The sequence below is a fragment of the Oryzias latipes genome, chromosome 5, assembly GCF_053564925.1.
Source record: "Oryzias latipes strain Hd-rR chromosome 5, Olatipes_Hd-rR_3.1".
Classification (NCBI taxonomy): Eukaryota; Metazoa; Chordata; class Actinopteri; order Beloniformes; family Adrianichthyidae; genus Oryzias; species Oryzias latipes.
In genome coordinates this window covers 1475354-1493455 of record NC_136241.1, presented here as the reverse complement: position 1 = coordinate 1493455, position 18102 = coordinate 1475354, and the positions used below count along the sequence as shown (strand labels likewise).

Below are 18102 nucleotides of genomic sequence, written 5' to 3'. Positions count from 1 at the left end.
CAATGATAAACCCTGGTTCACACCCAGACTGAGACAGCTGAGGAAGGAGAAAGAAGCAGCCCACAGAGCGGAAGACAAAGAGAGCTATAAGGCCGCTAAGTACCAGTTCTCTAAAGAGGTGGAACAGGCGAGAACTCGGCACAATAAACGCCTGGAAGACCAATTCTCTGTCAACGACGTCACCTCTGTTTGGAGAGGGCTCAGGCAAATCACGAACTACAAGCCCAGAGCCCATCATGCTGCTGACGACCTACAACTGGCTGAGAGGCTTAACACCTTTTATGCCAGGATTGAGGTCCCACACCCCTCCTCCTCCCCCCTCACTGAACAGGTTTCCTCAACAACTTTGGTGCCACTTTCCTCCCCCACCACTATCACTGAGGACAGTATGACCCCCCCAGACCACCTCTCCCCCACCACTGTCCTCTCAGTGACAGAAGAGGAGGTGCATAAGCTTTTCTGGAAGCAAAACCCACGGAAGGCTCCGGGTCCGGACGGCATCTCCCCTGCCACCCTGAAACACTGCGCAGGCGAACTGGCAGCGGTCTTCACAGACATTTTCAACACCTCCCTGGAGTCCTGCCACGTCCCGGCCTGCTTCAAACGGTCCACCATCGTCCCTGTCCCCAAGAAGCCCCGCATAACTGGCCTCAATGACTACAGGCCTGTGGCACTCACGTCTGTAGTCATGAAGTCATTCGAGCGACTGGTCCTCCCCCACCTCAAATCCTTCACCTCCCCCCTCCTGGACCCTCTGCAGTTCGCCTACAGAGCCAACAGGTCTGTAGACGATGCCATCAACCTGGCCCTCCACTTCATCCTGCAGCACCTGGACTCCCCGGGAACCTATGCTAGGATCCTGTTCGTGGACTTCAGCTCTGCGTTCAATACCATCCTCCCCTCTCTGCTCCAGGAAAAGCTCCTCCAGCTCAACGTGCCTGACTCCACCTGCAGGTGGATCACTGACTTCCTAATAGACCGGAGGCAGTGTGTGCGGCTGGGGAAGAATGTCTCCACCACCCAATGCATCAGCACAGGAACTCCACAGGGCTGTGTACTTTCCCCTCTGCTCTTCTCCCTGTACACTAACTGCTGCACCTCCAGCCATGACTCTGTCAAACTGATCAAGTTTGCAGATGACACCACCCTCATCGGACTCATCTGTAATGATGATGAGTCTGCCTATAGGAGGGAGGTGGACCGGCTGGGTTCGTGGTGCAGCATCAACAACCTGGAGCTGAACACCCAGAAGACAGTGGAGATGATAGTGGACTTCAGGAAAGTCACAGCCCCCTCACCCCCTCTCACCCTGTCAGACTCTCCCATCACCATAGTGGACTCTGTGCGTTTCCTCGGCACCACCATCACGCAGGACCTCAAGTGGGAGCCATCCATCTGCTCTCTCCTCAAAAAGGCCCAGCAGAGGATGTACTTCCTGCGGCAGTTGAAGAAAGCCCGGCTGCCGGCCCAGATGATGGTGCAGTTCTACACGGCCATCATTGAGTCCATCCTCACCTCCTCCATCACCGTGTGGTACACTAGTGCCACAACCAGGGACATTAACAGGCTACAGCGTATTGTGCGCTCAGCAGAGAAGGTGATCGGCTGCAGCCTCCCATCTGTCCAGGAACTATATGTCTCCAGAACCCGGGGACGTGCAGGCCGGATAGCTGCCGACCCTTCTCACCCTGGACATTACCTACTGAAACTACTCCCTTCAGGCAGGAGGCTAAGGTCTATCAGGACCAGAACCTCCAGACACAAGAACAGTTTCTTTCCCTCTGCAGTCAGACTCTTAAACGCCCTGTAACCCCCCCCAAATTTCACTTAAATGTCCAACCAGTCACCAGCCCACTACCTGCACCTTGAACATTCTCAGTTTGCACTGTTTTGTCACTCCTTGCACTACTGACTCTATTTATATTTTTGTTTTGTGTAAAAATTTTGTGTCGAAATTTTGTTGTTTACTGTTCTTCTGTTTTATGTTGCACATTTGCACCGAAACAAATTCCTACTATGTGTAGCTACACAGAATATGGCAATAAAAACCTCTTGAATCTTGAATCTTGAATAGGTGTAGATTCTTCTTGTTGTTAAATGTCATTACTTTTGCATTTTTGCACATTGCTGTTGTTCTTCTTTTTTCTCCATTTTGCACTGAACTGCTGAAACAATTGAATTACCCCAACGTGGGATCAATAAAGAATATCTTATCTTATCTCTTCTAAATCGCAGTCTAAATCCGTTCAACGCGGTTGTTCAGAGAAAGACCTGCCTGCACCTTTTGCTGGGAGAGAAAAGCACACGCCTTCATGGTTCAGTTCACTGATGAAGCACAATTTATGACAAAGGTCAGGTCAATATTAGCTAAACTAGAGGAGAACAGACATCTTCCTTTAATTGTCTGCACATCTGAAGCCCATTTTGGCAGTAGACTGAGAGCTGAAGGGTTATTCAGACCACAATGCAGACCACAATGCAGACCATCATGCAGACCACAATGCAGACCACAATGCAGACCATCATGCAGACCACAATGCAGACCACAATGCAGACCACAATGCAGACCACAATGCAGACCATCATGCAGACCACAATGCAGACCACAATGCAGACCATCATGCAGACCACAATGCAGACCACAATGCAGACCACAATGCAGACCACAATGCAGACCATCATGCAGACCATCATGCAGGCCATCATGCAGACCACAATGCAGACCACAATGCAGACCATCATGCAGACCACAATGCAGACCACAATGCAGACCATCATGCAGACCACAATGCAGACCACAATGCAGACCATCATGCAGACCACAATGCAGACCACAATGCAGACCACAATGCAGACCACAATGCAGACCATCATGCAGACCACAATGCAGACCACAATGCAGACCATCATGCAGACCACAATGCAGACCACAATGCAGACCACAATGCAGACCACAATGCAGACCACAATGCAGACCACAATGCAGACCATCATGCAGACCACAATGCAGACCACAATGCAGACCACAATGCAGACCACAATGCAGACCACAATGCAGACCACAATGCAGACCATCATGCAGACCATCATGCAGACCACAATGCAGACCACAATGCAGACCATCATGCAGACCACAATGCAGACCACAATGCAGACCACAATGCAGACCACAATGCAGACCACAATGCAGACCACAATGCAGACCACAATGCAGACCACAATGCAGACCACAATGCAGACCATCATGCAGACCACAATGCAGACCACAATGCAGACCACAATGCAGACCACAATGCAGACCACAATGCAGACCACAATGCAGACCATCATGCAGACCACAATGCAGACCACAATGCAGACCACAATGCAGACCACAATGCAGACCACAATGCAGACCACAATGCAGACCATCATGCAGACCATCATGCAGACCACAATGCAGACCACAATGCAGACCATCATGCAGACCACAATGCAGACCACAATGCAGACCACAATGCAGACCATCATGCAGACCACAATGCAGACCACAATGCAGACCACAATGCAGACCATCATGCAGACCACAATGCAGACCACAATGCAGACCATCATGCAGACCACAATGCAGACCACAATGCAGACCACAATGCAGACCACAATGCAGACCACAATGCAGACCACAATGCAGACCACAATGCAGACCACAATGCAGACCACAATGCAGACCACAATGCAGACCATCATGCAGACCATCATGCAGACCACAATGCAGACCACAATGCAGACCATCATGCAGACCACAATGCAGACCGCTCTCAGCAGATTGTTTCTGAGGGAAATGAAGCTAAATGTACCTCGAACTCCTCAGCAAAGCCTTGCATGTTGTTTTTGTAGAGCTCCATGCAGTGCTTCACAAACTGCTTGACGGGGACGGCCTCCATGTCATCTGCAGAGGAAATGTCACACATTTAGCAAAACTCCGTTTTTGATTTCCTTTTGCAGGAACATCTAAAGAAGATGAGAGTTTGTTATTCCTGGTAGCTTCTGATGAAAAATCTATGGTGGCCCTGAAGAGCAAATCAACTCAACAAATGCAAACACATGTTAAATATCACAACAATAACTAAGAAAACAAAACAAATAATGACAAACATTTTAGAAATCAAAGCAGAATTCCAGAAACTAAAACTTAAAAAATTTTTTGTAAGAAAAGTCATTTCCAGAAACCAAAAAATGATTGTCAATAGGCCTGCACGATTTTAGAAAAATCTGCAATATGCGATATCAGTGTTTGAAACTGCGATGACGGTATGACTTGCGATAAATGGAAAAATAGAAAAGCAAAAATACCAATACATTTTGGTTTCAGTGTGAGTTTTATTCAAATAATTCAACACAACTTAAATTAACGTGCATGTTTTATTCAAAAAGAAGAAAATATATTTACCATAGAACTTGCCAAAACTATGATGAATGATTACAAAAGATTTATATAGATTCCCAGGAATAAAATAGGTTGGTGTCTCCTACATTTCCATTTTACTGCAAGTGTTATTAAATAAGTCAACATAACTTAAAATCCAAGTCTTTTTCAAAAAGGAGAAAAAGTTAAGACCTATAGCTGTGGCCAAAACATAAATGAACAATGAAGAAAAAAGATAGAGGCCCACAACTTAAACGTGACCTAGTATGAACTAGGGCTGCACGATATGAGGAAAACTTGCGATACTAGTGATCAATATTGCGATAACGATATAATTTGCAGTAAATAAACAAATAGAAAAATAAACAAAAACATAATTCCCATTTCATTGCAACAGTTTAAAAATTATACTCCAAATGACCCTCGTCGACACGGGGGACAAACATCTAACATAATAGGACTCCATCTGATTGGTCAACAATGGGAAGGCGTCCATCTGATTGGTCAAAGCATAAAGGGATTTATTTGATTCGTTAAATGCTTCAAGCTGCAAGAAGATTGTTTTAAGACATTTTGGGTTTGCGATTTATTGCGATATTCGCCGTCTTTTGCGATATGCATATTGCAGAGCTGGATATTGCGATAACGATAAATTTGCGGTATATTGTGCAGGCCTAATTGTCAAAAAATTAAACAGACTAGAAAAGTGGAAAAGGAGGGCAAAGAGTCGTCACTGAGTTTGAAGAGGAGGGAAAGCAGAAGGAGGTTTTAACCCAAACGTTGACTGATCAATCAGCAAACCTCCTCCTCAGAAGACAGAGCCGAGCCAAATGACTTATGTTGAAAATCAGCAATGTTCCATAACACCCACCTTAGTTTCTTATTCTGTTTTCATGATTAAACATTTTATTTAGATTCCTGGAAATGAATTTGTTTTCTGAAACATTTCATTTTTATTCTGTTTTAGTTTTTTTAATTATGTTTTGGTTTCTAAAAAGTAAACTTTTCCTTATTTGTTTGGTTTTTATATTTGTCATTTTGATCCCTAATGTTTTTTGCAGTGAGTGATTTGCACTTTAAGGGTCACCGTAGAAAACAGGCAAACGAACGGTGATGATTTATTTCCAAACACCGTTTCTGTGCTTGTGGTGGTTTATGGGGGGAGCCTCTGTCCATCACAAATCAGCCCAAAAACCAGCTGATGAGGCGGGTCTGACCAAGCCGGGCCTCAGCTGCCATCGGCGCTGACACTGGCCGATGTCTTAACTAACACGCCCCTGCAGCTGAGGGGGGGGGGGCTTCTGCCCCACGTCAGAGATTACTGTGAGCTCTGATTTATTAATCTGATCATTTGTCAAAATGTCTTTTGGTTGGCTGGTTAAAACTGTTCCCAGATCTGTTCCTGTGTGGCGAAAGGCCTGTGAGGCAGACTGTATTAATAAAAGAAACAGGAAGAAAGAACAAAAATGAACAAACAAACCACGTGAGGAAAAGAGATGGGAGGAAAGAGAAATTGGACAGAAAATATAAGACATTAAAAGGAAAGATAGACAGTACGAGAGAAACTGAAGAAGGAAGGAAAGGACAGAAACAAGGACAGACAGAAGGAGGATAAGAAAAAAGGAAAAAATCTGTCTGCGGGTTGAAGTCTGAGCGAGCCGCGACTGCATTAAAACGTCCCTGAGCTTGAAGCGACGCTGAAAGCAGAGTCTGCTATCGACGAGCTGTCAGCGCGCTGCTGCCTGGGATATTACGGCCGGAGAGAAGTCCGTCACGCCGCTTCTACTTCAAACAGTCACTTCACCTGGGATTTAACAGGAAGTGAGCAAACCAAAAGGTCCAGCTCATTCAGGGATTTGAACCGATGAGGAAGTATTACGCTGTCCAGCTGAACAGATTTACCCCAGAGAAGTGTCTGCCCACAGCCCCCCCCGGATCATAAGAACACAGGAGGTCACCTGGAATGGGGATGACGGGGATGTTGTCATTGGCCACCACCCTTGGAGAGCTGCTTTCCTCCACATAGAAATGCGCCGTCTGGAAAAACTTCCTACAAACACAAACACGTCATCAACACCAACGAAGACATTAGGGTACAAGAACCGCCTTCACAGGCCGTTTGTTAGCAGCAAAAACTGCTGATGAAACCTGAGAGTGACCACAACACAGCGGGTCTGACATCAGGGCCGACGACGGGGAGCAGGAGAACACACGACACACAACCACACCCACAAGCTTACACACATAACCTCCCTTCATCTCCTACAGACCCACCCGATCATCTCCTCATCTACTGTAGAAACTTCCAAGTTGTCTTAAGAGACCAAAAATAAAATTATAATCATGTCGTTTTCAACCAAAAAAAAAAAACAGTTGTTATTGTGGACATAGCTACTGCAGAGCGGCAGGTTTTCGTTGGAAATCCGCATTTGAGCTGTGAGCAGGACATGGAGTAAGCCTGCCCTCACTTCCCATCATCTCTTTTGTTTACATTCTGTCCCTCTAGCTTACAGCCTGTCAAAACCCCAACCTAACAGAAGCGGTGGCACAAAAACAGCAGCAGTATCAGATCTGTCGGTCCAGTTCTGATCCAGATTCCAGCTCAGACTAGAAAACACAGACGTTCATGGATCTGTTGGTCTGCAGGTGGAGGATCAGAATGGAGCAGAGCAGGACGACTGGAGACTGTAGCACCTAAACATGGCTACAAGCTTTTTAAACTGGATTTTTTCATCTGCTCCTGTTCACAAGGATTTGAATAAAGGAATACTCAGGAATATCATTTTAAGCCTAATGTTACTTATATTTCTCCACAACTATGAGAAAATGCAGCAAGAACATGTTAAAAACACCACAAACACGATTCTAAATGGAGTGGGTCTTTACATACAAATGTGTCAGGACTCTAAAAAACCAAACTTTAACTTAGACGAGAACCTTTGGGAGAAAAAACTCAATACAACAACCTGCCGCAATAACATTTCTATATACAATGTTCCTAATTTTGAAATCCTTGCCTGCATGAGAGTCAATATTAGTAAAAAAGTCAAACCTAGTTCAGCCTAATCTTTCACAGCCCGAGGCCAAAACTTTATTTCAAGAACTCCCAGCAACCCACCACTCTAGAGATATGTCTAAAATATTTAGCGGTACATCAGTTAAAGAAAACACTATAAGAAATGGTCCATCTCTTCAGGTTAACACAATACAGATTCTAGACATGTTTTTTTCTCAACGAGACAAAAATATCTACAGTTCTGAAGTGGCACTGAAGTGAGAGATGAATGTAAAGTCCTGGACATCCGCCGCATCCTCACACGCCGCATACCAACACGGAAAACTCCTCCCATTCTGGAAAATCTCCGGTTTGTCCTACCTGGACGTGCTGCAGAGCAGAGAGCAGAAGCTCGTCATTCTTTACAGGCCAGGAAAAAATGGGGCTTTGCAGACAGACGGGGAGAGGGGAGTGAGAGAGGAAAAAGTCATGGGGGAGGAGAGTTCCCCACTGCCTTTCATCCCAGCCGCCCCATCTAATGCCCCCCTGGAGGGCAGATGTGGCCCAGCTCCCTGAGGGGTGCTGTCAACACCTCCTTCCAGGCTCCGCCCCGCACCTGCAGAGGAGCCGGCTGCAAAATCTGGGATGAATCCACTGAAGATCCGCCCCAGCAATAGCCTGGATTTGCCCTCTGACGGGGCAACAAACACGCAGAGCCTCAGAAGCTTCCAGATGCCCTCCCCGAGTCTGGCAATTAATTCCATTGTGGATGTGCTCGTCACACAAAGTACCACAAACCCAGGAGCCCATCGGTCATTCATGAGGAAACGCAGGCGTGACCAGAGAGCTGCTCCCCCGTCACCCGAACACGGCACAGAAAGGAGGTTTCATCCTCAGTATGGCCCCCTCCCCTGGGAAAGAAGCTATTGTCTCTGAACAGTGGGAGTTGTCAAAACAACAGCTGTTTTCATCTCCAAACTGCCCCTGCCTTTCTGCTCAAATACCCCAGCGGTGCGGTTCCCCCCCTTGAATCCGCTGCAGTCATCTCTTTCCAGCTGTCTGTGAGGCGGAAGCCATGATCTTATTTATGTCACAACTGTATTATCTGCCCCGTGAGGGGCTAAAAACATCGTCCTAACAAAAGAAGGGGCAAATAAAACCTCAGACAAGCAGCAGCAGTAAATATGCCCAGCACCAACGGGGGGGGGGGGGGGGGGGGGGGGGGGGGGGCTCCTCATTAACTAGCGTCCCATATGCACCAGTGGCCCGGCCGCCTTAATTATCAGGGCTGGGAATCAACCCGGCGGATGAAGACACAGCTGGGACCGGTGGTGAAACCCCCTCTCCCCCCGGGTGGGGGAGGGGCATGCTAATGTGTGGTAACGCCACGGTTAAGAATGAAGCGTGTTCATCTTCATGCAACATACATGTGAACAGAAAAACCTGGAAATGCACCCGAACAGATGAAGACGAGGTTAGTGGTGGAGGAAGACGGCTCACTTCCTCACACACAGCACACATCCATCTGCTCCAGTAATTATGATCACACACCAGTCCACATGCTCCCCCCCCAGCTCTGCCCTCCCCACAAACATCTGTGTGCTGATGTGCTGAGCGCTCACCTCCAGTAAACCATCACAACCAGCAGCATGATGAGGCACAGCAGCGTGAGGGCCGACACCACCACCAGGGGGACGATCCACACCATCCGGCCCATGCTGGGGTGGGGGCTCCGCGTCCCGTTGGACAAGACGGTTGGATCTAACAGGATACAAATACATACAACTGACTCCAGCAGTCCTGTTTCAGGGAGAACTACTGCATTTTCTGCATTCATCACTTTGAAACTGAAAATGTATTCAAGTCTGAATGGTGGTCTTTTGACAGGATTGTGCCGTTTTAGGCTGAATAAAAAAACGACCCGTGTCGTTTCTGGACATAGTTTCTGCAGAGCAGCAGTACTTCATTAGAAATTCACCTCTGAGTTGTGGGCGGGGCTTTTTGTGGAGTAAGCCTGCCCTAACTTCCACTCATCCCTTTGTCTACACTCTCTCCTGCTACCACTAGCTTACAGCCCCTCACAACTCCAACCTCACATTACCCGAGCAACCAGAATGGCGGTGGGCTATCGGCGCGGTCCAGCCGTTCAGATTGGAGCCAGACTCCAGCTCGGATGGGAAAACCAAGATAAATTAGACGTCTACAGGTGGAAGCAGGAGTAAGGACCACAGCAGGGAGCTGGAGGCGTGTTTCTACCTAACAAATATGCTCTTCTTCAAATGGCATTTTTTCATCTGATTCTGATTCACAAAAAAAACCTCAAAAATACAAAAGAAGCAGTGTGATTTTGTACATGTATGTCCTCAATTTGTAGAAACTGCCACAAGAGCATGTTAAAAACAGCAAAAACATTGATCTTATTAGAGTGGGTTTTAAATAAAACAGTAAAATAACAATTCGCTGTCCTGCTCCTGCAGTTATCTCTAAATACAGTAGCACTGCCATATTTTAGGCTTCATCTTTTTTCCTTTCTTTCCACAAATGTAAACTTTGCAAAGCCTATCAGAACAACCAGTGATGTCAATCTCTGTTCACATAAACTATCATTTCTGAAAACAAAAAAGCAACAGGAACGCTCTCCCTTGAAGCAAACTCTTCTGAAATACCCTTAAAAGAATTCCTGGAGGCAGAAAGCCTCGAGCAGATTGCCGTTTTCCTGCTGGAGGCTTTTGTGTTGTCGTGACACGGAACCCTGAGGCGTCGTCTTGTCATGAGTCGGTAACCAGACTAGTTACCGTCTTTTATCAAGTTATTTGTTCTCCTAAATTGAGCTGGGAACTGTTGGGAGTCTTTAAAGAACCCTGCTTTGCTGTGAGACAGCTGCAGAGCAGCACTTGCTGAGAGTTTGGAGGTGATTAGTCTCTGTGATGTCTAGACAGATCTGGTTCACTCACCGGTGTAGACGGAGAACGGCCAGCGACTTTTCCCATCAGCACCCATCTTTGGAGAGAGGGTGGTGCTCTCAGGGATCTGCATCTCTGCAGTGTTGTTTTGGAAGTCCTGGGTAGAGACTTGGTTTGTTTCTGTGGGTTTCCTCTCAGTGTTCATCATCCGATCAACATCTCGGTTCTCAATGTCTTCGGTTGTGGAGGAAGGAGTCAGGACCAAAGGCTCCTCAGCCACAGTGCCGTTTGCTTGTTTCTCCACTATATCAGGGGGATTCTTGGTCTTTCTCTTCCTTTCATCCTCTTCTTCTTCTTGCTCCCCTTCCCCTTCATCCTCCTCTTCCTTGTCCTCCTCTGTAGCCTTTTTATCCTCCGATGGCTTGTCCGTGTCAGCCCCCTCGGATGCCGTCTGCTGTGTGCTGGATGGGTGTGTTGGCTTCTGAGTGGCTTGAGGGGCCCGAGTGGGCCCGACAGAACTCGGCAGAGAGGAAATGACCCCTCCACCGACCCCCAAACCTGCCAGCAAGGTGCTGGTCACAACGGAAGCCACTGTGGCCTGACTGCCACTAGAGGAGGGACCCATTCCAGTTGCCATGGACACGAGGGAGAAGTGAATACCAGAGGAGGTCCAAGTGGAGGAACCCGAGCTGATGGGAGCCATGTCTGCCGTGGAAGCTGGAGAAATAGTGGGCTGAGGAGAACAGCCGCAAAAGAGAGAGAGTTTAAGCAGGACAATGACACAAAAAGAAAATTAGCATCGCCATTTTCTGGTCCACTAACCATCCCCGTCTTCACAATGCGAGAGCCTTCAAAGATTCTGGTTGTATTTGCTGCAGAAGAGAAAAAAGGAAAAGGGATCGATTGTGTGCATGGAGAAGAAAATGAGTCATTGGCTGGAGGGTTTTGAAAATCTACCTCTGAACAACAGCGTCTGGCTGAAGTCACTGCGCAGGTCATGCTGACATACCGCCTGCACTCTGAACAGGTACAGGACGTCAGGAGACACATTAGTAATGACTGCTTTCTGCAGGAGAGAAGACCAAACACATTCAAAGAATAACTACAGAGTAATCCACTATTGAAAGAGTGGCTGCTAAAGTGAAAATATATTAGATTACAGTCAATTGTCTCTTTCCTAATTTAATAGTATTCACACAGATGGTTATACTTTGATTGCCTCTGCAGGAGCAGAGATGCTTTCCCTTAAAATGATGCCGATAAAGTGGGCAGGGATAGAAACTAGAAATGGAAAATGAAATTAAAGTGGGCGAGTGAAGAGAACGACAGCAGAGAGGAAAAACGGACGGCTCTGACTTGGAGGCTAAAGCAGTTCTTATTCCTTTCCTCGCCTTTTCAAACCCCAAATGCTGGAAATACTAACGTGCAGGTCTTCATCCAAGACAAATGTGATCCAAAACCATCACGAAGCCGAACATCTATTGCTGCCAGACCCAAAGATGTCAGGGTTCAAAGGCATCAGGAACAAACACAACACCTTACCTCAACACCTTCAGCAAGTCTGCCCACATTAGAGCAGCTCCTAAACTGCAGGGAAGTCTCCTGTCTTTATGCTTTTCATGACAATGCAGCAGAGCATAAAGCCACTTTAGGGGCTGTACGGAGAGCTTAAAGGTCACTAAATGTTGCGAGAAATTGCCCGCAACATTCAGTTGGCAGCAAAAGGAGATGGCGAATGAAAGCCCATCTCTGCTGAACATCAAACAGAGCCATCGTGGCGTGGTTGGAAATGTTCTGAGACGGATAAATAATAAACCATCTCTGGACGAGCGCAGCATGGACTTCATTTGTAAGGCCGTCCCTGACAGCTAGAAGCTCCTTTGCATATTCATTTTCATGTGCTTGTCCATCATGCCTTTGCTTAAGCTGCTAGATGCTAAGTTAAAGATTCCCTCCAGGCATGTTTTTAAGGCCTACAGAACAAACCCCACAGAATAATAAGAAGCCTTAGAAACTATTTCCCCCTACTAAACAAGTCCAATTACCTGGTTTAAATCTCTTCTTCCCAGAAACCGTGAATATTCATAAAGTGCTCATTTTCCACGTGTGGCTGCAAAACGTCTCATCATCTCATTCATTCAAAGTGTGTGAGTAATGGAGGCATTTTAGCTTCATTATAAATCAGCGTTTGCTTAGAAAACTATTAAAATATCCTAAAACCATCCTGTATGATGGGAAATGGTTTTTGGAGGGATTATATTCAGTAGAGCTGTGACGAGTATTCGAGTACTCGGATGTCTGCAACCTGTTCCAGAAAATGTAAGTAGGAATATTAGCAACACTGGAGATCACTGATTCAAGATAGTTAACCTTTTTTGGAGATGAAAAGTGTGTTTCTGGTATTTCCAATCAGGATGAGAAAAGGCAGCTTATAAATCATGTCTGTAGGAAAAAGTCTAGTCAGTTTAGGTTGAAGGACTGAGTTTTTTTCTAATTGTTACAGTCCTTTTTATTTAGGTGTCGATGTGTCTTCATTTACTATCGTCTTGTCATCTACCGATAGAGAACATTTGTTGTTTGATGATACAAAGTGACAGGGATGTTTGTGTTTTGTTTACTGCTGAGGTTAACTAGGAAGTTGACAGAAAACCTAGAGTTTGACATCGTCAACTCAGACTTTATTATAGCTGTTTTGATTTGTTCCTTCCTTGGACTAATGCGGGACGGCGAGTCATCAAACTGGGTCACAGACAGACGGCGTCTGAAAGCGCCATGGTTGATGGCGTGATTCCTGAGATTTCTGTGGAGCTCTTCAAAATAAATAAACCTGATCTCTCAACAGCATCCATGTCTTTCATGCATTGGAAATAAAATATACGCTCAATGCTTCTAGTCACGAGGCTAAATCCATAGTCTGAGACATGAAGACATTTTGACACGTTTGACACGTTTGCTGTGAACGCATCGTTACGTTGGGCTTGGCCGATATGTTCAGTTGTTGCACTTTTTCTCCCAAAAGTGCAACGTATACTCTAGTGTATATGATTTCGTCTTCTTTTTCATGCATGCTGATCCTTATACGGCGGAGCAACTTAAGCCTCATTTCCACTGAGCGGTATTTGGTATTTGAGCGTTTCCATTATCAAACGGACCCATTAAGCTGGACCGAAGTGCTCCATGTTTGGACCCCCGTTGGTTGTAGGTCCATAGAAAAATGGAGAAGACCGGTTAGGGTGGAGTTCATGTAGAAACCCATTGACTGGCTTTGTATATACGAAGCACCAAAAGCCAAGTGGAAAAAGACGAGCTGCTGGATGACAGTCATTGTTCCAGCTAGCTTCACCCGGCATGCGCTGTGACGGTCCAGCTTTGAGTGGAAACACTCACCTGAATTGCCTGGACCATTCTGAACAGGACCAAAACATAGAGTAGCTGAAAAGACCGGGTCAAAGGTCGCTTCAATGTTGGCCTTACTTTTACAGGCATCAATACAAACAAGGAACCAGCACAGCAGCAGTAATGCCAAAAACCTCTGGAGTAGGGCTGCACGATATGAGGAAAACATGCGATATGCGATATCAGTGATCAATATTGCGATGACGATATGACTTGCAATAAATGAACAAATAGCAAAAACAACACAAACATTTCCATTTCACTGCAAAAGTTTAACTTAGATAATAGTCAAAATACCCTAAATTAGTCTCCAAATGACTCTCGTCTAATCAGGAGGGCAACATCTAACATCCGATTGGTCAACAACGTGAAGGGCTCCATCTGATTGGTCAAATGCATAAAGGGATTTTTTTAAATGAATTAAATAGTTCATGTTGCCATAAGATTGCTTTTAACATTTAAGGTATACCATTTATTGCGATTTTTACCAACTTTTTGCGATGTGGATATTGCACAGCTTGAAATCGCGATAACGATAAATTTGCGATTAATTGTGCAGGCCTACTCTGGGTCATCCACCCCGTGACATTGACAAGTGCCGATTTTCAAATGCATGACCAACCTGGAGGTGGCAGTGTCTCTAGGGAACTGATCCCAGGCTTCTGAACTGGTTTTGACCATGACTGTTTATATTTAGAGGCAGTCGTGCAAACAGGCCTTTCAGAGACGCACGGTTGGGTGTTGAAGTCCCAGAAACGGCAAAGAATAAAAAGCAGGACCAGCGAGAAGATTATCCAGTGTGAAAAGAAGCATCTCAATAGGTGCCATCTCCAACAGAGAAGATCTATTTTCACAGACGCAGAGCATATTCTGGTGGAAAGATATGGCCGAACCTGGGTCATTTTAGCCATTAATTAAGCATCTGGGACCAAAGAAAATAAAACTATAAGTAAACAGTACATTAAAGATCGAAAAATGAAACTCAATTTGCACTGAATTTGCTCTACAAATCTGTGATCAAAGTCTTTCATGCTGCCTGAAACCAGAACAGAACTTTCCAAATTATCACTGGTTTTCACATTTGTACAAGAAAAAGTGCAAACATCAGTTTGTTTACGCCTCAATTGGTTTGAATTAGCTTCATAACCCTGTAAAACAGATTCCCACTTCAAAGCCTGATTTAAATTTAAATGGATGCAAAACAAAGACAAACAAAGCAGAGATCAATAGATGATGCAAACTGTCACATCTGCGGGAAGGCCAGAGGTGCTCATTATACAAACATCGCTTGTGACGCATCAATTTTCAGAGACGGGCCTGAGTTTCTATTCTTAGACAGGTGAGTGACAGGGACGCGTCCTGGTCCTCATATCAACCAGCCGCCACATGCAGAGTTCATCACAAGCTGTCTCCCCTGTTTCACACCGTCACTGATCACGCCAACCCTTTATCCTGATGGATCCATCTGCGGCTCCCTACAACACTCAGAGCTGTTAAGGCGACACGTTTGTTCAAACGCTGATTCAAGAAGAGACAGGAAAAGGAGGGAAGGATTCATGGCCATTCTGTCTCCAAAGAACACTCACCATTCTCTGGTCCCCCGTTTTGGTAAAGGTCTTTTCATCTGCAACGTCCCGCTTCACCCAGCTATAGGACACCATGTAGCCGGTGATGGGGGGGTGGTAGATTGTCAGAGGGCGTTCCCAGCTCACCATCAAGGCCGTCTGGTTCAGTGGCTGGATCTTCATGCTCACTGGGGCACTGCTACATGCTGGAAAGCCACAAAGAAAACAGCATTCTGAGGAAAGGTGGATAGAATCCATTTATCGATCTGAATCAATCCAAGCTTCATAGATCAATAATCGAACCGTACAAGTACAGCTTGATCTTTTATGTCTTTCGTTTTCCGGTGACCTAACGCTACTCTCATGAGATTTTGTGAGCTTTGGAGAGATCAAGCTTTAAAAACAATCATGGTGGACAACTGTAAAACTGCTAGACAGTTTACAAAATACAACTGGAAGGTTCATGGAACATTACTGAGATACATCTACACTGTCACTTCAACAAAAACAGCAGTAAAGCCGGCGTATAATGGAGTTTCCCATAGGACGGCTCATGCTAACGCTCGGTCAACCCAAACATACGTTTCTGACTGAATGAACAGCTTTAGAGACTCACAGGCAGGAATTTTCCAAACTCTTTTAAGGAAACATTTTTTTAAATAACCATTTGTGGTCTAAATCAGTCTTTTTTCCCCAAATCTTCTGGAATACAGTGTCCTGCTATAGCGCCAGCTCATTTTTGTTGGAGCTTCTCCTTTTGCATAACTATGTAACAGTCCATGGTGTAACAATCTCATTGATTTATTATTTCACTGACAAATTTGACAGTATCAGATTAATATAAAGATCTTCCAAACATTTATAGATTATTAATGTGTTTCCATACAAATATGTCTAAATGTGTACGCTGTGTAAATTCAACCCAGAATCCTGCAAATGGAAATGATTGGTGATACGAAGTCCAAATTTGGGGACAAAGCAGCACAGGGTTCTTCAAGATGGACTGATGTTAAAGTTAAAAAAAAAAAAAAAGATGGACTGATGTTTGACTCTTCTTATTCATTGCATCAATAATTATCACTAACTTTAAGATGCAAACAAATGTAGGACCTGAGTAGCAGAGACATTCCTGAAGGTTTGCTGAGGTTAGCCCCCCAGAATAAAGCTGAGCAGTGTGAGAGAGGAGAACAAAAGGATCCGTTTGTGGGCCTCTAGATGGCACTGCAGGCTGCAGCATGAGGCGCTTCCACAGAACCATCAGCCTGACGGGGGAAAATCTGGACATGCCTCTCAGCACATCAGGGCAGCAGCAATCACAAACCAGTGTCAAATGACAATGTGCTTGCAGAGTTTCTGCCAAATTGAAATTGTCACCACAATTTTCTCCATTTGCACAGTCAGCCTGTGACGCAAATTATACACCGTGACATGTGAGGGAAAGAAAGGGAGGAATGGGAATCAGTCAAAGGAACAAAGGGGAAAAAAACAACAGGAAGGAAATCTGGGGGTGTTGATTAGGTGTGACAGGTGTGAAATGCATCATAACCCGTCAGATGTTCATTGTCAAGTTCAAGAGCTCAAGAACTATAATTTAATAGCAGCTGGGGATGTTACTGTGGTTTCAGTGGCAGTTTCAATCCTGTCTAAACTATCACTTCCTTTTTAAAAATAACCACAAAGATACAAATCTGCTGTTACAAAGTTCTGCTCCTGATTCTGAACATTAATGTATTTATGAGAGGAAACGATAAAGAATAGAGATGAAAAGCAGCATCGCTTAAAAAGCACAGATACAAACAAGATAAGGGTGGAAAAAAGGTGGAAATCTATCCAGACGGAAGTAATCGATTTCTGCCAGACGTCAGTTTCTCTTCCTGTTGTGTCTCCATCGTCTTTACCTCTTTAGGTACATGTGATGCAAACAAAAGGACATCCAATCATAGGCTTGCTTCAACCAAGTCGAGTCAATTACATTTGGCTGAAGGTGAACTGCAGTGAGTGATGTGTGGTGTGGCACTAAACAGACCCTCGATGTTTCACAGCACTTCAAAGAGTGCCTGAATAAATTAATATGACACACTATGTTTAACCAGAAGCAACACAACAGTCTAAAAGACCCAAAATGCTTTTTAGGTTTGAGTGCCAGTAAAAACGACAACAGAAAGGCCGGTTTATGTTTAGTTTTGGAGTCCCACTCCGATAACCTTTAATCTATCGTAAAAGGATTCCCGCTGGTCCATTAATGAGGATTTTAACAACAACTACAAAGAAAACGGTGTGGTTCTTTAGGACATAGTTTCTGCAGAACGGCAGTAGTTTAATAGAAATAGAAACCTCTAAGTTGTGGGCAGAAGGCTTAGGGTTCCCGTCCTAACTGCTGAGAGCTCTCTGTTCACACTCTCCCCGCTAGCTTACAGCCCCTCACACCCCCAGCCTATCATTAGCTGTGCAACAAAAATGGCAGCAATGTCAGATCCAACCCTCCGTCCAGTTCTGATCCAGATTCCAGCTCGGACCAGGAGAACAGAGACGTTCATGGATCTGTTGGTCTGACAGTGGATGATCAGAAAAGGGGCGGAGCTTGGAGACTGACCTGCAGATTTGAGTTGCTAAAGTAAGAACTACAAGCTTTTTCAAACAATTTGCATAAAGAAGTACTCAGAAATGCTATTTTCAGCTCAACTATCATCAGAAAAAATCCAAAAGAACATATGAAAACCCCATTTTCATCTGAGTGGGTCTTTAAATGCCAAATACATATGTAGACTGTCTCTGTTTAAGTCCAAGAACTGGACTGCATTGTATCGCCACAAAGTTAGTTAAGCTTTATATGTAGCT

The 18102-nt window shown here is 45.1% G+C and overlaps 1 protein-coding gene across 2 annotated transcripts in view; it reads right to left on the bottom strand.

Moving 5' to 3' along the window:
* The window catches only part of ca16b (carbonic anhydrase XVI b), a 164465-nt gene that overhangs the window by 20650 nt on the left and 125713 nt on the right, over window positions 1-18102 (bottom strand). For both annotated transcript variants that reach the window (XM_078946752.1, XM_078946751.1), the window contains 7 exons: window positions 15286-15470; window positions 11261-11369; window positions 11126-11175; window positions 10355-11036; window positions 9023-9161; window positions 6364-6455; window positions 3837-3928 (listed from right to left, as the gene is read on the bottom strand). In XM_078946752.1, coding sequence (XP_078802878.1) covers window positions 3837-3928; window positions 6364-6455; window positions 9023-9161; window positions 10355-11036; window positions 11126-11175; window positions 11261-11369; window positions 15286-15470 — 1349 coding nt within the window. The remainder of the gene's footprint in view (window positions 1-3836; window positions 3929-6363; window positions 6456-9022; window positions 9162-10354; window positions 11037-11125; window positions 11176-11260; window positions 11370-15285; window positions 15471-18102) is intronic.